The sequence below is a fragment of the Pteronotus mesoamericanus genome, unplaced genomic scaffold, assembly GCF_021234165.1.
Source record: "Pteronotus mesoamericanus isolate MK-2021 breed Mesoamerican mustached bat unplaced genomic scaffold, CSHL_Meso_final contig_24, whole genome shotgun sequence".
NCBI lineage: Eukaryota > Metazoa > Chordata > Mammalia > Chiroptera > Mormoopidae > Pteronotus > Pteronotus mesoamericanus.
In genome coordinates, this window is record NW_026555100.1 from 56,604 (window position 1) to 77,822 (window position 21,219).

The 21,219-nt window shown below is 43.3% G+C and overlaps 1 protein-coding gene and 1 long non-coding RNA gene across 3 annotated transcripts in view; one reads left to right on the forward strand and one right to left on the reverse strand.

The window, feature by feature from the left end:
* On the reverse strand, positions 1–16,884 carry LOC129069838 (uncharacterized). 2 transcript variants are annotated; one of them, XR_008529053.1, is made up of 4 exons: positions 16,740–16,884; positions 14,742–14,864; positions 987–1,093; positions 1–495 (listed from the first exon to the last, which is right to left on the reverse strand). It is a non-coding gene; the product is annotated as an uncharacterized LOC129069838 (long non-coding RNA). The 2 variants fall into 2 exon arrangements; XR_008529054.1 differs by having other exon boundaries at positions 1–524.
* PLAC9 (placenta associated 9) overlaps positions 15,034–21,219 on the forward strand; it is a 13,107-nt gene continuing 6,921 nt past the window's right edge. Inside the window, exon 1 of the mRNA XM_054572480.1 lies at positions 15,034–15,319. Coding sequence (XP_054428455.1) covers positions 15,256–15,319 — 64 coding nt within the window. The 5' untranslated portion in view covers positions 15,034–15,255. The remainder of the gene's footprint in view (positions 15,320–21,219) is intronic.

Genomic DNA, 21,219 nt, shown 5'->3' on the forward strand with positions numbered 1-21,219 from the left:
GACAATGAGGATGCATTTATTAAAGGGACAGTGAAACAAGGAAGGACCTACCATAGAAGAAGCAACAGGAGAGCCTGGCTGGGCTGCCTCAGCTCACTGGGGAGTCAGAGAAAAGGGGGCCTTGGGGACAGGTTCAGGGTGTTAGCCTGGGACAAGCTGCCAGCTGCCCATTGCCTTAGAGTTTAGGAGACGTGTGCCTGTGGGGAAAGAAAGTGGGAGAAGAAGGGAAAGGGAATGTCCCTGGCTGCACCCCAGAGGGAGAGCGCCCACACTGGGTCCCTTGTTTCGAGGTTTTTATCTCTTTCATGCAAGCGGAGTCTTAGGGAAGGTCTCCAGAGAGGGTTTCAGTAGAATATTCATCAGTTCTTCAGGTGCACGCTTTCAGAGCCATGGTCTCTTCTGATTGGTCAGTGACAGGGCAGGGAGTCCTTAGTCTTTGCAGTTGATTCTGGCGTCAGGCACCCACCTGATTTTGAAGCTTTTTGGGGCCTGGAGCTGAACCACAACAGAGGCCTAGATGTTACCTCCAGGGAGGAAAGGCCAGAGGACAAGAGTTTAGCTTGGGGGTAAGGTCCTTGTTTTCCCAGGCTTGCTGCCTGCCAGGCACCTGGGCCTTGGGCCCTCTGCCCTGGTGACCATCTGCCCCTGGCTATAAAATTGCTTGGCCATTGAGTTCAGCTATCTGTATCAGTTTCCCTATCCCACTCACCAAGGAATTTTCCTAGCTTCTTACTATCATGTTTCACCAGTGTCCTTTTGAAATACCCTCATCAGTTTTTGAGTATGTGCAACAAGCTGTAATTTTCTTACCCTAGCCCTAGAATCAGCCATTTTTCCAAGCAATTTGGCTTTCTTGTATTGAAGAAACGTTTTTTTAAAACAAGATCTGGTGTGTCCCTTGCTATCAACAGTGTCATTGCTTTGCAAAGCTTCAATGGACAGGGCTAAGGCCACACATTTTTTTAAATCATGAATTGATACTGAACCTTGTAATTCCAATTCTTCTCACAGAAGAAGGTTCCTCCTCTCCTGTGCTTCCTCCCACAGTGAGAGCTGTGGCTGGAATAACGTCAACATACTTAATCACACGGTCCTACAACAAGCACACAGTAGTTTCAGAATTCTCAGTTTGTCAGCCAATATTACTACAAACAACAAACTTTCTTTGCAGTTTTTTTTTTAATTTTTACAATATATGTCACAGGAGTTATACTTTTTTCCTCCTTGTGAATATTCTATTAACTGGTATTTACTTAGGTTTTAGGTTCATTTGCTAATTTGTATTCAATTTTAGGGTTTCCTTCCCCCACCATCCTTATTAATTTTCTCTTACATCCTTTAATATACAAGACATCAACAAGGTTCAAAAGCCAAAACTATATACAAAGACATCAGAGAAGTCTATTCCCTCCTCTATCCTTTCAGCTCATTCATATCCACTCTCTACTGACAACTGTGTTTTAAAATCTCCTGCCAACTCAGAAAATTCTCTCCACAAATGTAGAAAAGAATAAATAGCTTTATTATTGAATAACCATTAAACTAGACTGTGATGTGTGTTATGGGCAATCTTTACACCCATGTTCTCAGGATAAATGGTAGCTGGTACTCATGTAAGAGGGCTTAACAGCACCATTTGCTCTACACTCTTTCAAAGTTCGTCCTAAATTCATCTGTGGTGTCCATCTGTATTAATTACCTCCATCTTAAGGAAAGATAAAACCTCTAAAATGACAAGTGGATAGTCACAGCTTGGAGCAACGCACCTGTGTCCAGGAGACAGGAGAGCTATCTTCCTTGGTATTTACATTTCAAAGCAATAACTCCCATGACCTTCGGAATAACATTCCAGGGTGGTAACACTGTCAAGAGGCTTATTTAGCTTTTATATAAGTTTAACATGCATAACAAAGGAACAGGGAAAGGATTCATAAATATAGTTTACTCATAAAGACTATCATATTGTTATAATATGTTACATATTGTATGTTATATAAGTGATATGTTAGAATAATAGTAATATTATTAATTATTGTATTATATATAACATTCATTATATTATTATATTAACTATAGACTCATAAATACAATTTCTCAAGGAAATGTTCAAAGAAAAAAGAGGGGCCCTGGCTAGTGTGGCTCAGTGGATTGAGTGCCAGCCTGCAAACCAAAGCGTATCAAGTTCGATTCCCAATCATGCCTGGATTGCAGGCCAGATTCCCAATAGGGCGTGCATGAGAGGCAACCACACATTGATGTTTCACGCCCTCTCTTTATCCTTTCCTCCCCCTCTCTCTAAAAAAGAACAAAATAAATAAAATCTTTTTTTTTTTAAGATGTCAAAAGAGAAGGGAGAAAATATCTCTCCCTTTTGGCAACAGGGAAAATTCAATCTTATTTCATTTGCCTTACAAATATCATTAATTTCTGGTTTATCCTCCCTGTGTGTAATTTTGCAAATAAAAGCAAACACATATGAATATTTTTTTATTTTTCCTTTTCCTTAGGTGTCAATTCCTGTAATAGATGCCACCATAGTGTAGATTTCCCAGACAAAAAGAGGCATATGTTCTTTCACAAAACACCTGACATCGTATTTCTGGTGCCATCCCTGGGAGAGTGATATACCAGACTAAGAAACAAATTTTGAAAAACTTTCCACTTTCTAACTCTCTATAGTCCTCTAAAATCTCAATGAACTGGAATTATTTACCCTAAAACAATCTCAGACAATGTGACTCACATTAATTACTGTAACTCTCATGCTACAAGGGAATGAAATCACCCAAAAAAAACAAGATCTGATAAAGAGAAAGCTCCCTAAGAGGGAATCTTGCAGGTACTTTACTTTTCAAGGAAAAAGTAAAAACAGCAACCCTCTGAGAGAACTGATAAATAACAAGTCACATTTAGATCATTTTGCTCTTAATTGTTTTTGTTTCCTTTAAGAGCAAAAGACAATGGAATGTAATGGAATAGTGTCCTTGGCTTTTGCATGACTGCTCTGTTCAAGTTGTTACCCACTATTCACTAGCTCAAAATCACCTTGGGTAAATTTTATCCTCTCTTTGAGTCTCAGTGTTTACTCCCCTCTTGATTTGTTTATTTCCTTTTATCCCCATTTTCCTCCTGCCCCCACTCCCAGTCAATGATTCCAATGTGTTTGCCATGCATGTATTCTTGCAAAATCTACATTGCTGTTTTGTGAGTATGTATTTTTAATTTAAATAAATAATTTTGTGGCCATGGCTGGGTAGCACAGTTGGTTATAGCATCGTCCCGATACATCCAGTTTGTGTGTTCCATCCCCAGTCAGGGCACAAAAGAATTAAGCAATGAATGCATAAGTAAGTAGAAAAACAAATCATGTTCCTCTCTCTCTCTCTCAAATCAATAAATAAAACATTTAAAATAATAAACAGCATTGTGAGAAGACCCAATCATGTTCCAATATGCCAACTGCTGCTGAGCTTTGGCATCTTGAGGACTCTCAGGACAGTGGGAATTTGGTTACTTAATCTGGTTTTCAGTTATATCTTGACAATCTGCCAAGAAGAGCTGAGCTGTCCACTTTGCATGTTGCTCCCTTGGAGGAGAAAGAAAATCTGTCTTCAAGACACTGTGAGAGCCAGTCAAACCTACCAGTTTTGTGAACAAGACAGGTAACAACAGAAAAGGAAAGTCCAGGCTGGCCAACTAGCATAGCTCATCTTGAATGCCTTCAAAAATCTCTCTCAATTTTGCTTAATTTCACCAGAAGTGCATTAAACTACACAGGATATGAGATAAAGTCATGTTTGTGTCCACTTGTAATCAGAATGCTAGAAGGGACTGCAGAAATCTTCAGATAGACCCCTCACTTGACACTGAGGGAAACTAAGGGCCTATGAAACAAAGTAACCACCATGTCACACAGCCAATTTGGTGGCAGGCCAAGGTCCCAAACTCCTCAAACGCCTGTCAGCAGCATTGGATGAAACATCCCAATTAATGTTCTCAACAGAATGCCTCACCTCCCAAATATTATACAAATATTATCCAAGAATGACCCATTAAGAGTGAGAATAGTTTCCATCATTGTTAGCTGCCCTAAAGCCCGTACATCCTGTTCATGTTACTGGCGCCTGCCTTTCATACTGTATCCATAGCAATGCACAAATACCATAAACACTCACAGATCTAGGGATTTTCTTGCCATTGGTTAAAGGTGCAGCAATAATATGTTGCACATGTACACAGAACAGAGGTATTCATAGCAAATATGAAACTGTGACATCTGCACCGCTAGAGAGCTTGCAGGGTTTTCAGAGTACTACAGAATATTTCCTAGGAAACTGAAAATAAATATGTTATAAAATTTCAATTGTTAATGTGTCACTAATACTGTCCTGGCATCCTGTCATGCCTGTTGCAAAACATACTGTTGGCCAGAGGCAAAAATTCTTACATAATTTCATTATATCCTTGAACCCACAGGAATGTGACAGAATGGCTCTTTGTTAATAGTAATAAGAACAAACATTAATTTTATACTCACTGTATGCCAAGCATTGTGCTTAGGACCTCGCTTGCATTCTTTCTCTTAATCCTCCCTTTAGCCATTAGGAGGTAGATGCCACTGTGCCATTTTTCCAGTTAGAAAACTGAGGTCTAATGAAATTAAGTAGTGTGTTAACAATCTGAGCTAGTGAGTGGCAGAAGCAGAAATCAAATCTAGATCCCTGTGACTGCAAAGCCTGTGTTTGTAGCATGTGTGTGTTCATGGCCTATTGGTTGTAAACTGTAGGTAAAACCATAGCATTTAAAATCACTCCCTGGTATCAATATTTTCACAGCAAAATACAAGGCTCTATGAAATACATATTTAATCTATTTAATATAGATTCTGCCATCTAATTCCTTGTATAGTAATTATTCCATTTCTACTTCAAGCACAGGGTACAGTTGAAATGTCTATTTGAAATGGTATCTGAACATGAATCTGAGCAAGGATTGGCTAGAGCAGCCTGTTCTGAAGCCACTGGGAAACTATAGCAGAAGCTCAGGCCTTGTAAAAGATGGCAATGACACTTTCTGATATCTCACCATAGGAGTTAATTCAAGGCGAAGAAGAGGGGCCAACTCAGGAGCACAGAGCCAGCCATGCTGATCGTTTGGGAGGGAAGGTCGATGTGGCTAAGAGACACAGTCCAAGGTCTTGTCAGTGGCACCAATGGCTTTTATGGGTGGGGGTGGCCAGGCCCCCACATACCCAAGCAGATACCAACGCTTTCTTCCATGGTCACTGTGGGGAAGATAAGTCCAAGCAGGCCAGCTGTAACTGCTACATCCAGACTAGGTGGAGGGGGTAGGTAAATGGACATTGGCCTTCAGGGCCTATGAGTCAGAGACAAAAGAGCTTCAAGCAGAATCAAGGTAGAGATTAAAGAGACCACTGGTACTTGAGGGGGCTGGGCACCGAAAAAGGTATACCCAGAAACAGGGAGGCGATAAATCATCCCTGTGACATTGGAGGTGGGCTGGTAGAGGATTGTCTTGCAGAATTTAGAAAGAAGAACCTGGGCTTCATCATCCGGAAGTTCTAAAATAGAGGTTCTTGTTCTGGGGTCCGCGGATGGGTCAGTGAACCTTTGATATGTCTGGAATCCAAAGAGGCCCAGCAAGCAGCTAGTTTCTCTTCTTTTTCTCCTTCAGATTTTTTTCCTACTTCTTGAGTGTTTTTCAGTATCAACTTTAAAATCAGCTTATCTGACTATAAAAAGATCCCATTTGTATTTCATTTGTAGCTTGCTTATTTATTTATTTATTTATTCATTTATTTTTAGGACTCTTACCACCATGCTGGTCTTCAGTGGGTTAGTGGTTTGTTTTTTTAAAATATTTTATTATTTATTTTTAGAGAAAAGAGAGGGAGAGAGGGAGAGAAACATCTATGTATGGTTGCATTTCATGCGCCTCCTGGTGGGGACCTGGCCTGCAACCCAGGCATGTGCCCTACACTGGGAATCAAACCAGTGACCCTTCAGTTCGCAGGCTGGTGCCCAATCCACGGAACCACACCAGCCAGGGCATGTAGCTTATTTAAATTATAGAATAACTTAGGGGAAAACGACATCTCTCTGCTCTTGAGTCTTCCTATCCAAGAACATGATACAGCTTTCCATTCGTTCAAGTCTTCTTTTGTGTCTGCGAATAGCATTTCCAAGTTTTCTTCATGGAGATTGTATCAGTTAGCTTTTGCTGTATAATAAACCATCCCCAAATTTAAGAGTTTTAAACAATAGCCATTACTTAGTTTATGATTCTGCACATTACCAATTTGGGCTGGACTCAGCGGGGTGATTTTTTCCTGCTGATCTTTTTTGAACTCAGATGGGCTCACTTATGAACCTGTTTGGGAGGACTAGAAAGACTTGGGACTCTATGTAGTATCTCATCCTCCAGAAAGTGAATTTTGGCTTTTTACATGATATCTCATACAATGAGATTGTTGATTAGTTCTTTGAAGTTATATGCAAAGTTCCATGTGTGTATGTGTGAATGTAGGTGTATACTCAGGGCACAAGTTCCCTGTTTTTATCAAATCCTAAAAAGGGTCTCTGTTCCAAAAGAGATTAAGAAGCGAAGGCTGTGACCCTCTTGTACCTACTTCAGGAAACAGCTGCTGACTTGTACTTGGTCAGCGGTTGACTTTCTTGACTCCTTGGAAAACTTGAGCTCCTGCCAAGGGCCTCTGTAGCCCTGTCAGGTACTGCTCACACCATTTCTTCTCTCAGGAAACTCCCAGAGTGCAAATAAATAAGACAAGGGAAGAGTGACAGGCTCAAGAAAAACTGGAAAAGCAGATCAAAGGCAGGGGGGCATTCACATTTCCCACTGTGAAGAAGGTGTTACTGTTAGCCTTCTTTGCTGGTAAGGAAACTGAAGCTCAGTGAAGGAGAGTAACCTGCCTAAAGCTACACAGCCAGTCAGGATAAGGTCAGGGTTTGAAACCTCCTCTTACTGAGGGACTCTTAACTGAAATGTTTTGAGTAGTCAGGTAAACTGGGTCCTCAGTTTACATTTTACCCCAACTCCAACATCAAGGGGCAAAATGAGATGTCCCTAGAGAGCACAGCAAACAAAGTTCTCAAAGGGCTGGGGGAGAGGCCAACAGACTCCTTATTCCCCAAGTGCACAAAGAATCCCAGAACCACAGATTAAGTGAATTGCCAATAGCAATGTGAATGTGTGCAAAAATATCTCAAAGCCAAGGCGGTAGGGCACCATTATGACACCTCTAAATGTGGATTCATTGCTTCAAAACACACTATTTGGGAAACTGATATTGCCAAGCTCAGGGATAACCGCTGAAGCCACCTCCCACAGTAACTAGCCCAGAATAACAGAGAAATGAAGCACACAGTGCTTTTCATCCGTGCTTGACACAAAGTCAGAATCAATGAACATCAGCTGTTAGAACTATAATTATTGTTAATAATACACGTCTACCCTCCTCCCACAATTCACTTCTCCCTGTACCCAGCAGATTTTCCCATCTTTCCTGCCTGGGAGGATTCAGGATTGCATATAAGGAGGTAGATTTAAAAAAGAAGAAGCCCCGACTAGGTGGCTCAATTGGTTAGACCATCATTCTGTGCATGGAAAGGCTGCCAATTCGATTCAGAGTTGCAGGTTTGATCTCCAGTTGTGAGTGAACAGGAGGCAACCAATCAATGTTTCTCTCTCACATCAATGTTTCTTTCTCTACACTATCCTCTTCTCAAAAAAAAAAAAAAAAAAAAAAAAAAAAAAGTCACTGGAAACAAGTCCTCGGGTGGGGGTTAGAAAAAAATTCCTTGAATTTCAACTTGTCAAGTGTCCCTGGTTTTCATTCCACCAACAGAGACATTCATACTGACACCCAACTCGTTCGATTTCTCTGATCATAATTTGTGTGGCCCTGGGCCCCTGCGTTCTGCATTTATGAAAGGAGATGGCCTGGCCCACATAGTGCTGAGGGCTCTCCTGGACCTGGTCTTGCCAGTGCCAAAAAGGGAAGGGGAGGGGAGGGGAGGGAGCTTTGTGCAGCTTCCATCCTCCTGGCCACCAACACCCTTTCAATAAGGCTGTCCCTCTCCTCCTACTTTATCCCCAGAGAGATGGCCAGCACCTATGTCCTGTTGCCCTGGCCCCATGCCAGGCTCCCACCTATTTGTTCCCTCAGCACAGCCAGGCTGGGAGCGCCATGTACATTCTGTGGCATTGCCTCTGGAGGCATAGGCACCCTGGGAACAAACCCCATATTTCTACATGTGTACCTCCTAACTTCTCCGAGCCTCACGCTGTGTTCACTGTGGACCTTGGTGCTGCCTGCCAGGGTGACAGGAGCATTAAATGAAAGGAAAGCCTGCACAGTATGGCATTTCATTTATTTAGGCAGTTATGAGCAGGCTTCCACTAACTGCTAAGAACTTGCTACACTGAGCCCATTTGCCATCTTCTTATTTCCGTCTCTCTCCAAATTCCCTCACTATCTAACTACTGTGTTGGGGCCTGAGAGTAAAGAGGTCCCATAATACTTAAAAGCATAGACTTAAGAATCAGATCTACCTGCTTTCAACTTCGGATCTGCCACCCTCTGACCTTGATCAAATATATCATACTTGAAAAATGGGAATAAGGATACCTACCTTACAGGTTTATTGGTGCAAGGATTACATGATATAACACATGTACAGCTTTAGCTAACTACCATGTTCAAAGAAGTTCAACAAATAACAGATTAATGATACATAATGATTCTTACTGCCATTAATCCCAGATAGCCATCAACGTGCTTCAAGGCCTGGCTTGTGGGCAGCGTATTTCCCAAGTTACTGGCACTTATGCGAGTTTCCCCTATTTTTAGTTTCGTTGGTCATTTCTAGAGAATGTTGGAAGGAGGACACTAGCAAACTAAGCCCTTACTATCATCTTAATCCAGAAGTTTTTCTTTATGTGTTTAGGCTGATTTCTGTTGGTGTGAGGAAATAAATTGATTTCCAAACACTTCTTAATTCTTCTAGTTGGACTGGATTTTCTAAGAAAGCAAATGAATCTTCCACTGTTAGCACTATTTTGTCTCCTTCATAAAGCTCTTCTGTTCATTTGTGCCTCATTGCCTTGATCAGACCATGGATAATTACTAGTGGTGATGGTGGCTTAATAAGAATGCCTCGCTCCTTCCTCCAGTACGTACATGTAAACTATTTGTTTAAGATAAAAGTAGTTGTCTTGTTAAGGAAATATCCCTTTATTTCCCTTACTTCTGCCTCTTAGAGTTTGTTGTTGTTTTTAGGTCTGGGATAGCTGTTTAATCAAATAATAGTTTCAGTACTTATTAAAATGATAAGCTTTTATTTTTGCTTCCTTGACCTCATGATAGAAGGATGGCTAGAGAGTTTCTGGAACTCCACTTGGGATTGGATAGGTAATCAGCAACTTATTTTATGTTCAAATTAGTAGCCAAAGGATGAACTATGCAATAAAGAATATTAGGATTTTAAAAGTTCATTTGGGGGAAAATATTAAATTTGAATCTTTTCTTACAACCATACAAAAATTCTAAATGGATTTGAAAAATTTTTAAACTATTTGAAGAAAATATTTTTATAGTTTTGGCATAAGGAATCATAAACAAGTGTAAAACCTACAATCCATAAAGGAAAGTATTGAGAGATTTGGCAACCTAAATATGTAAATTTTCTGTGTGATGAAGACACCACAAAAAAAAATACAATGGGAGAATGAAAGAAAACATTGCCACTATCTATAACAAATATTGAATTAATAATCAGAGTATGTAAAGAAAACGGGGGGGGGGGGCAGTGAAAAATGTATTTGAATTAGCAAATAAAGCTCAACTTTACTCATAATAAATAGCATGTAAATAAAAACAACAAGACTAGACTAGACTAAAAACTGGACTAGATTCTTTGTCATCAAATTGTCTGTTTTTTAAAATATATATATCTAGTGTTGGCGAATGTACAAGGCTACTAGATATATAACTTCAAGTTTCTCCACTACAGAAGTTATTTTATGTAAATAGCACCCCCTGCTGCACAACTCCAACACAGAACAGGATTAATACAGGGAGCCCTGGAGTAACTCCGTGCCAGGCCCCACCGAAGACCTTAGTGAGAGTTTTTGTCATATCCAACAAAATATAAAAGGCCCTCTGACTCAATGATTTCTCTCCCAGGAATCTAGCCTTTCAGAAATACATGCCTATGTAATATGTACATAAAGATATATGCAAAAGGATGTTCATTGAAACATGCTTTACACTGGGGGGGGAAAAGAAATAAATTACATGTGCATCAGTAGGAGATTGTCCAGAAAAATAATGGTGCATCCATTGACAAGATATTTTGCAACTCTTCAAGGACTGAAGTAGATTTATGTATACTAATGTTAGCATAGGTAGCTAGATATTAATAAAGGAAGGGAGCAAAGGGAATCAGACATTGTTAAGCAGATCAACTAGGAAACATAAACCTGCTTCACTATGAAATTACAGCTTCAGAAACTTCAGAGGGTCATAGCATTGCTCCACCAAGGGGATTAACACCCCTCCCTCCCCCATGCTGGGAGGAAAGACCAGCTTTCCAATCTCCCCAGGGTACAACGGGGTGAGGGCAGGAATAAGACAATAAAGGGGAAATTCCTCTGCTGGGCACATGCCCAAAAGAAGCCAAGATGATGCAGGGGGATGCTTCTCTACTATGAAGCATGCACAGCAGGAGCAAAGATGGTAACCATAAGGGGTGGAGCCTAGCTTGGAAAAAAATTATTCAATAGCATAAGTGTTACCAAACAAATGGACCCGTGGGGGGGTTGCCCAGATGCTATTACCGAAACAACGACCACTCTCCTTCCCTGGGGTCCCTCGGTTGTAGGTCTTTTGCCTGCCACCCTTGGAATTCTGGCTCTCAATGGCAGAGTTTGGTGAAAAGGAAATGAACTATTTATTCAAAAGTTATACAGGTTTGATTAATGGCTAAATGTCGCTCCTAAATCTCAAAATCCCCTTAAAACAACCACCAGCACACACATAGTCCTGCCTTTCCCCCTTTGCCCAGCCAGGTCAGTCAGGGTTACTGTCCTTCAGAAGAAAAAGAACAGAAATCCGGGGCTCAGTTAGGCAGGCCTCTTGTGGTTCCCAGCACCATCTGCTGGGTCTCCGCGATCTCCAGCTCTTACTCCATATCCATGTGGCACCTTCTCCTGGCCCACTAGCAAGAGTCCTTTCTCCCCTCTTTCTTCCTGCGTGGTCTTCACATTGCTCCCCAGAGTCTGTGTCCCTTTTGTCTCTCCCGCAGGCCCCGGTCTCTCCTCCTTCCTCTCCCAGTTACATTCTGTATTAAGTCTTTGAAACCTTCCTGATTAGCTTTGGTGATATGCAAAATAATCCTCTTTGCATATGAAGAATGAAGCTATCCTGTTATTTACATGCAAAATGACTCTCAATGGCCCTGCTCCAGGTCTCGCATCCCCCAGGACAGCCTGCCTTGGGGTGGGGAGAACTTATGTTTCTTGGACACCCCAATTTCTGGGCCCCGTTATAAATACCCTTTGGCAGGCCCTGGCTGTGCCCCATCAAATAAGGGACAAAACCCCCCAGAAAATCTAGGAAGTGGATTGGTTAGAGGAAAGGACCCAGTGCAAACCCATGAAGGACTGAGAAACTAATCGGTTAGCTTGAAAGGGTGCTTGGTTCTTTCCAAGCCCAATATAATATAATCCAAATTTAACAAAGTGCTCGCATGCGCTCTTGCTCTCGCTCTCTCTCTCCCTCTCATGCGCTTGCTCCATGCACGCACACATTCTCTCTCCATAGCAGCCACGTGAACCTAGCAGCTACAGCAGACTTCAAAGTGCAGGCTCCAAGCATGAGCCTGGGTACAGCAACTCAGCAGTCTCAGAGTGCATCCAGGAACACAGACTATGCTAGCTGGACAAGGACAGAGGCTAAACTGGACTAAACGTCAGCATAGCATAAAATGTCTGGACACTGTCCCTATTTTGGGGCCTGATGAAGACAAAGCTAAACTTTCTTTACAGTGGGATGGAGCTGAACCCAGAACAGTCCTTTGATTTTGCTTCTACAGTACATCTTACTACTACACCTTATCCACCCATGTGTGGGACTCTGGAATGCTTTCCTTGAGACTTTGAAAGGACCCCATTTCCGCCAGTAACATTAATGTAGAATGATCTTCAAGATTTGATGATATGAGTGAGATAAACATGTATGTGAAAGCAAGTTCCAAAAATATCTACTTTTCAATCCCAGGTATGTGCTTGTGTCTGTCTGAATATATATTAGATAGTTAGGGAATGCATAGACAAGGAGCTGGAAGAGTCCAATAGGCTGAGAGAACTGGACTAGATTCACTGTGTAGGGGAGGTTAGTGACAGGGAGGAGCTCCACAGTTTCCTCTACCTGCTTTCTTACTTTGTGACTCTACCACAAGAAAGTATTTTATGTGTGTTGTTTTTATTGCAAATTCAAAATACTTGGTAGCTCAATGGTTTTGAGCTGCTCGAATCCCTGTTAGTTTGGCTGTTCTTTGACATCTTCCTACCTGACTAACCTGTCCAGGAATGTCCTACTGACAAGTGTGAGAAATTAATGGCATTCTTAAAATAAGTCCTTCTTCTGAGCCAGCTCCTCTGGGCATCCTAATCCCCATGAGGGCATCTTAAAAATTAGATCCAAGTCTCTGTTCAAGATCTGCTGATTCAGAACTGGGATTTCTGTGCTTAAGGCTATTATGTGGAGAGAGAAGTGAGGATTATTGGTTAGTGTGACTGTATTGGACGACTGCACAGCCACAGCTGGGAATGAGAAGACAGAGAGGAAGCCTTGATCTGCAAGGACTCTAGTTAACCCTGATGGGCGTTCTTTCTGCATAAATACATCCTCCTCGGCTTGGTGATGAAGGCTCTCCACTGAAACTACGCTATGTACTCAAGGCTCTACAAAACAGATGTTAGGGCTGCTGAGTTTTTCTTTTGTTTTTACTAAAACTTAACTTGCACTTCTTGGGTGGACATGTTCCATGAATGAGGGTTTGCCTATTGTATTCTAAACTAGAGGTGTCACAGGTGGGCACAGGTAACCAGGTTCTTGGTGATCATGGACAAAAAATTGAACCGAACACACAGAGTTTATAGCAGAAAGCAAGGAAAAGCAGATTTATTAAGCCACACAAAACATGGGAACAGGCCAACTCTGAACAGAGTGGAGCAGAGAAGAAAGGAGAAGAGCCTAACAGACACAGCAGCAGCAGGCAGCAGGGGCAGCTGGAGCAGGGCCAAAAAAGGGCGGAACTCAGGGGCTAGAGGACTTTTATTCCTTAGGGTGGGCCTTCCTTTCCTTGACTGGCTACTGGGAAGAGGGTCCCACAATGCTAATTCATTATAATGAAGTAGGGGTCAGGTACCGTGTTCTGTGCAGGTGCATTCCTGATTCACTAGGATTCAATGCTTCTGCAGATACAGAAACTACCAGACTTAGGACAGGGTCTCCGCCCTTTATCCATGTTCTTTATCTCCTGGGGCACCTCTGGAGTTTCCTCCTTCCTGACTATCTCCTGCCTCAGAAGGAGGTGGATTTGAAGTTCACTGAAAAATCCACCCAGCTTTTACTCTGGGCTTGTTTATGATGAAGGGAGACAAACCAGCTCTGAGGAGCACAGTGTATATTATTATTTAAGGCAGCAATTTTTAACCAGTGTGCAGCAAGAATTTTTAAAATATGCAATACCTGACTATTTAGTTAAGGACACTAACCTCTTTTCCCTTAGACTGTCAAATTAAAAAATGACAACAGCCAACAAAACAAATTAGCAAAAAAATATAGTCTATTTTTTGGTGTATTGCAGAATTTTAGTAATTAGTTTATGTGTGCCATGAGGTGAAAAGGGTTGAAAATAGCTGGTCTAAGGGAGGGCCTGCAGAGGCAGCAGAAATGGATTGAAATCCTGACTCCACATTATACCAGCTGGGTGGCTGTCAACAGGGTTCTTAATATTTCGGAGTCTCAGTTTCTTGAGCTGAAGAATGAACATAATGATGTGTCCCTCACGGAGCTGCAGTGCAGATCAGTGAGAGGGTTTATGTAGAGGTAAATCAATCAAAAATTACAGTTTATTAATATTATGGTGGTAACTAGACTGTAAACTCCTTGAGGGCAGACATGCGAATAAGAATTGCTTCATTTCCTCCCTCCACTAGAGTCTACCTAACACTCTTAGAACAGAGCTGAATGTCTTGATTCTGATTCTATTAGGGATCTGGGCCTTTTGTTGTCTATAAGCTGTTTCACCAGTCTATAAGCCATAGACAGTAATGCAAAAAATGCTTGTCTATATGTATGCAAATTATTCCTGTTATAGATTCAATTCATTCTCCTTTAGGATGTGGAAGAAGCCAGTTTTATCTCTATTTCCACATTCATGTCAATATTTCAGATGTGTCAGTTCTTTGATCTGGATGTCACCTCTTACTGATTCCTTCATTAACAGTGAGTTAAATCAAATCTTCAACACATGCTCGTTTTACAGCTGTCATGATTTTACCATTTTTTTGAAAAGTATCTTCTAACATTACTATTGATTACTCCTTTAGCAGAACAGTGCATTTCTATAGAAAGCAGACACCACGTCTCAGGGCCAGGCATTGGTCCTATGTAAGTAAAGTTAATAACTTACTCGTGGGGGGACAGAGACAGGTTTCCACACTATGTGCAGCCAGGGGTTTAGGTCCTGTGCCATAGCTATGGATCACACCGAGGAAGAAAGCACTGCTCTCCCAGCTTCAGTTGGCCGGACGGTCTGTAAAATGGGATCATAACGAATATCCGGGTCCAGGAGTGGTCTCCTGAAGCCCACTCCCTTACCCTTACCCCACCCTCCGCCCCCCGCCCCCCGCCCCCCGCCCCCCTCCCTCTCCTCCGCCCCGGCCCACTGGAGGCGCGGCTGACTCCAGGGCGGCCCCTTGCCCGTCAGGGACCCAGGCTGGCGCATCCGCCCTCCGCCCGCGGGGTCTCTGGGCTCTACAGGGCCCGCGGGGTGCGGAGGGGCCTCTAAAGGGGGCGGGTTCGCTTGAGCCAGAAAGCCCGGAGCCGCCCAGGAATTTTGGCTGGAACTGAGAGCATTTCCTCCCGGGCGGGCTGGCGCGATCCCGGCGCGATCCTGGGGAGGGCTGAGGCGGGCAGACGGCACCATGCGGACCCTGCTCTGCGCGCTGGCCGGGATCGCCCTGCTCCGCGCCTCGGGCGCGGACGCCGGTGAGTGGGGCCTGGACGGGCAGGGGCTCCGGAGAGACGCTCACGGAGGGGTAGGGAAGAGCGAGAGCGATGGAGGAGGGAGGGACAGGGAAACAGAGCCGGATGGAGAGAGATGGAGAGAGAAGAAGGAAAATGGTGAGAGATAAGAGAAAGATAGGAAAAGGCAGAGAAATAAAGGCAGGAGACTGAGACGATTAGAGAGAGGACAGAGGGAAAAGTAGAGAGAGAAAGGTAGAGACTGAGGCAGACTTTGGAGGTAAACAGACGGGTGTGAACTATGAGCTATGAACTGGGATAGAAAGAAAAAGGAGTTTGAGAGGCAGAAGGAACAAGAGGAAAAGAAATAGAGGAATTAACATGGTAAGAGAAGCAGGGGCAGGAAGAGAATGCAGAGGAAAAAAGAAAGATTTGAGAGACCAAAAAGAAAGAGAGATTGTGGAGAAACCCCAAGTCTGAAGGAGAGAAGGAGTAGACAAGGATTACGGGATGGGAGGTCAAGTCTACAGGTGTGGCAGCCCCTGACGCCTCCCCACCTCTCTCCAGAGGGTCTGAAGAGGCTCCCAGGCCTGGTTTTACTGGGCCTTGGAAACTGAACTCCAACAGGCAGAGGAACCAGGCCTGGCCCAGCACAACCAGTGAAGGTCAGGCAGGCAGGCCCAGGAGAAAGGTCCCTCTGTTTCACCTGTCAGGCGGCCTGAGACAGCTCCACAGGTTGGGTGAGGAAACCAGTCTCCAGGCTGCCAGAGAGGCTCCTGAGAGCCCGGCTGCCTTGGGGGGAGGAGGAACATTGCAGGAGGAAGAAGCCCTCTGGGTGCTCTACTAGCTGGGCTCTCTGCCTCGCACTGTCCCCTCTTCCATCCCTTCACAGTCTTAAGTGCTGCCCCTTCACGGGTCAGGTGCCTTCAGGTATATTTATTTTGTATACACACAGGTGCTCATTCCTTCCTCCCCACCCCCGCCAAGACTCTGCATACTGTACAGTACGTTAGTTTACAAGCCACGTTCCCACATACCCAACGTCTCCCAAAGGCCTCAGCAAGAGGCAACTGGTGCTCATCCCAGTTGTCCAGGGGAGGGGGAAGCTCAGATCTCATGGTGATGCCAAGGAAGAGCCCTCACTAAGCAGCCAGGCTGCCTACCCTCAGTCAGACCCTTGCCCCTGAGGCCAGGCTGCTCCCCCCCCCATCAACCTGGAGTGGGTGGATGTTGAGTCACCCAGGCAAAGTCCCCGGTGTTAGTTTGAATGGAAGGCCCCAACCCCAGTCCACCTCAGGGCACAGTGACCTGTGGGAATAAGCATCAGGGAAAGAATCGAGGCCAGTCTTGATCAGGGCAACCCCTGGCTGAGTGACCTTGGGTAAGTCACTTCACCTCCCTGAGGCTGTTTCCTCCTCTGTAAATTGGAAAGAATGATACCTACCCCACAGAGCCCTCTGCCCAGATTGGACAAAAGAGGAAGCACCTGAATGTCAGCACACATTGGATCCTGCTCCCCTCAGACAGCCCCAGGTGGTCCCTCAGCCTCAATTTCCTCACCTGTTAAGAAGACCTGACTGGCTGTGGGGGGAGTGGCTCAGCACAGTGCCTGTCCTTCCTTTTCTCTTTCTCTCCTTCCTCCCCTCCCCCTGCAGTCCCCACCTCCTGGAGCTGAGGAAACAAAGCAAAGTTTGAGTTTCCCCTGAGAGGAGCTGGCCACCTGCCTGCAAGTGGCTGACTGTCTGTGGCTCCTTTAGCCACAACTGGTGTGTGTGGGTGTGTGTGTGTGTGTGTGTGTGTGTCCTTTAATTTAAAGTCGTTTTTATTTTCTTTCTGATAATGCATGCTCATTGCTACAGATTAAGAAAGAAAAGGAAAGTATAAAGGTATTAATGTAATTCCACACTGAGTTCACACATTTTTGTGTATAACCTTTCAAACTTCACACAATGTACCATTGTTTTTCTTAAATTTTATTTATGAAATCTTCTGGATATAAAAGCATACCTCAGAGATGTTGTAGGCTCAGTTCCAGACCACCACAATAAAATAACTATTGCAGTAAAATAAGTCAAATCATTTTTTTGGTTTCCTAATACATATAAAAGTTATATTTACACTATGCCATAGTCTATTAAGTGAGCAATAGCATTATGTCTAGAAAAACAATAATTTAAAAGTACTTTATTGATCAAAATAAATTCTAACCACTGTCTGAATCTTCAGTGTGTCATAATTTTTTGCTGGTGGAGGATCTTGCCTTCAATTTGTGTTTAAAAAAAAAAAAAGGAAAGAAAGAAAAAGAAACCCCACAATATCTGTAAGGTGCAATAAATTGAGGTATGCCTGTAAATTATTTTGAAGGAAATTCCAGATATCATATATTTTCATCTCTAAAGATTTCCTGATGTATCTCTAAAAGATAAGTAATCTTTTAATTAACGTAACTAAGATACCATCATTACAACCTAAAAATGGACAGGAATCTTTTAATGTCCTCAAATATTCAATCAGCATTCAAATGTCCCTGATTGTGTCGTGTTTTTATATTTGCTTTCTTTGATCTAAATAAGGTGCATACATTGCTTTTGGTTGCTATATCTGTTAAGTTTCTTTAAATATGTAAGTTCTGCTTTTTTTCTTAAAATTTATTTGTTGAAGAAACTGGTTGTCCTGTAGTTTTCCACATTTAGATTTTGGCTGCTTGCATCCCCCAGGTATTTAAATGTTCTTTTTGCCCCTGTATGGTCTATAAACTCATAGTTAGATCTAGAAGTTTGTTCTAGTTTTTGCACGAATATTTTAAGATGGTCTTTATTGCTTTGATTTGCATTTCTTTGATCACTACCAAGATTGGACTTTTTCTTCAAATGCATATTGGTCATTTCTACTACTTCTTGTAAATTGTTTTTGACTTTAAAATTGTTAAAATTGTTTTCATATTGATCTGTAAAAACCTTTTATGTATTGAGTGAGGCAAACTGTTTTGTGTCAGTTGCAGAGAATTTTTCCTTAGGTTCAGGCTTTGGCTGTGTTCCTTTTCTGTTTTGCCATCAGAGGGACCTGGAGTCCTAGAACCTGGTTCTTTTAACCAGTCTAACCACCCGCACCCATACCTCTGAGCCCACTGGGGAAGCTCTCACTGTCCATTACCAACCACTCCAGGTCTCTGCCTTCCTTCAGGATTCTGCTTTTTCCTATGGGAGAAAGGGGAAGGTACTGAAGGGCTGCGGTGAGGATCACAGCATTTCTTCTTAAAAAAAATATGTTGTGGAGAGCAAAGCTCTCAAAGACCATTGAATCAAAGGCACACATTTGGGTTCTTGTGGGGCCTCAAGACAGCTGCAAAGATGTCAGGTGTACAGGTTCTGTTTGCCCCACACCTGTCCCTCCCCTCATTTTTCAGAAGAGGCAGCTGGGGCTCCAAATGGGTAGTCATGTGACTGCCAGGGTACAGTATAGAGGTGTCAGGAAGGTCAGATTCAAATCCTGTCCCCACCAGCTACTAGCTGTGTAATCTGGGGCATCAACATCTTTGATCGCTGGTTTTCTAATTTGTAAAAAAAAAAAAAAAAAAAAAAAAAAAAAATTGTATGAATAATGAGCTTACAGATAGAATTAAATGAAATAATGTGAACACAAATCAAGATTAGCTTTGAATATAGAGAACGGCTATGCCCATTCTCAAGGTGAAGAAACCAAGGATCCAACAAGTGGGATTGGTTTAAAAGAGGCCAGTGAGCTGGGTCAGCACTGAGCCCTTTTTGTGCTTGTTGGAGAAGCCCCTCCCAGCACCTCTGGGACCCCTGCATGAGAACAGTTCTAGAGCAGATGCTCCCCCCACTCCATCTTGAGGAGAGCTGGCTGGAGTGATCTAGCCAAGAGCACTGACCCCATGCGGAGGAGGGAGCCATGGGGGTATTTTCACTGACCTGCACAGTCTTCAGCTCGCCTGGTAAGTGCCCTGCATGGCATTTGTACATCCCTTGGCAGTTCCAAGGCATTTTCAAGTACAGAATCTCCTGTGATCAACACAGCAATCCTGCAAAGTAAGCAGAGCAGGGCAGATCCTTACAGACAAGGAAGCTAGTGCAAGGCAAAGAACACAGTAAGCAGTAACGGTGGCACTGTGTCCCCGACTCCCAGTCTTGTGTTTCACTCAAAGCATGAGGAGAGAGGTTAGTTATCCCAGCTGGCTTCTTAGACTTTCTCCACATTATGGGGGTTTTGGAATGTTCTAGTGTATTATAACCCAGCGGATTAAAAGACACAGTATTCTAAGATAAAAGGAATCTTGGTTTCTGTGTGGCCTCATGGAGCAGAGCTGCCTGCCAGCCTTGACCACCAGCCAGTCTGCCTCTGAACTGATACATGAGAAATAAATGTGTGTATAATTGAGGGGGCTCTTTGTTACAGCAGCCTAACTTGTATCTTAAGCAAAACATTAGCTTAACCAGATACTAAAGGTATCGGAATGACATTGCTGTGCTCTCAGAGTGATCAGCAAGGCTCAAATCCACATCTGCAAGAGGACCAGAGACCAAGGGAGCAGGACGTGTCTCTCCCAAAACAAAATGAAACTAAACTAAAATGTTCCTCAGAGTCTGAGCTCTCTTTTTGGGGTCCTGAGGATCCCTTTGCTTTTCAGCCAGAGCAGTTCCACAGATTGGAGTTCTTCATATAATCGTTTAAAAATAATGTTCTTTTGCTTAAAAAAAAAAGAAAATCAAAAACCACTGATAGTTTTGAATGAATGACAAATTTTAATATAAATATCGAATGTGGTAAAATTTATTATTCTATTATATAGAATGTGGTCAAATATAATTAACCCCGCCCAGTAACAAGAATTGCTGTTCAAAGCAGAGTATCTTTGATGATTCAGGAGGCATAGCAGCAAGTGTCACCATTGAGAAAGTGTCTGTCATCACCTAGCATGGCAGAAATCAGTTGAGTTGTACGTGCTTTCTTAGTGTTTGAGTCCCAGATAAAAAATGGTCTCCTCTGCTTGTAAGTGGGAGTGGGCTATGTCTCTCCCATGACCCAGGGGCCATGTCTCTCCTTAACTGGAGAAGTTGGCCCAGTCCCTCCCCCTGTGCTTCTGGCCTCTACTGGCAGCTTGTTCTCACCAGCTCACGACATTCCACCCCTGGCCACTGTCCAGGGTTCACAAAGGCCCTGTGCAGGAGCCAGGCCAGGGAAAACAACCCGGCATCCAAAAAGGTCCATTTCCCAATTGGCCAGGGCAGGGAGGGAGGGAGCAGTGGAAGGAAGGGAAGACGGGAACCACAGCCTTGGCTCCTCAAGGTTGAGCATAGTAATCCTTCAGCTCCCCACTCCTTCTCTCATTGGAGCTTTCCAAAACCCCATGAAGCAACCATTATCATGAGCCCCTTTCTACTGATAAGGAAGCCAACACTCCAAGATGTGTGTGTGTGTACACGTGTACAAGTTCAAAAAAAAAAAAAACCAGAAGGCACCCAGGTCTTGCCTTGCTGGAGGTTCTGGTCCAGGAAGCAACTTGTCCTTGACTCATCCCAGTGCTGTCCTTGGAGCTATTTTTTTAAGGCTTTATTTATTTATTTTTAGAGAGGGGGAAGAAAGAGAGAGAGAGAGAGAGAGCAATATTGATGTGAGAGAGAAACATTGATTGGTCGCCTCTTGTACATGCCTTGACCACAACCTAAGCATGTACCCTGACTGGGAATCAAACCTGTGACCTTTTAGTTTTCAGGACAACACCCAACCCACTGAACAACACCCGTCAGGGCTATAGCTAATTTTTGAGGCCTCTCAGCAGGCTCTGAAAGATCCAGCAGAATCTCAGATGAGCTATATCCAGGCAGCAGCGCTTTGGGCCTTTCTACTCGTATTACAGAGGACACTGCAGAGGCTGAGGCAAGAGGAGAAAGTTTCCCACAGGC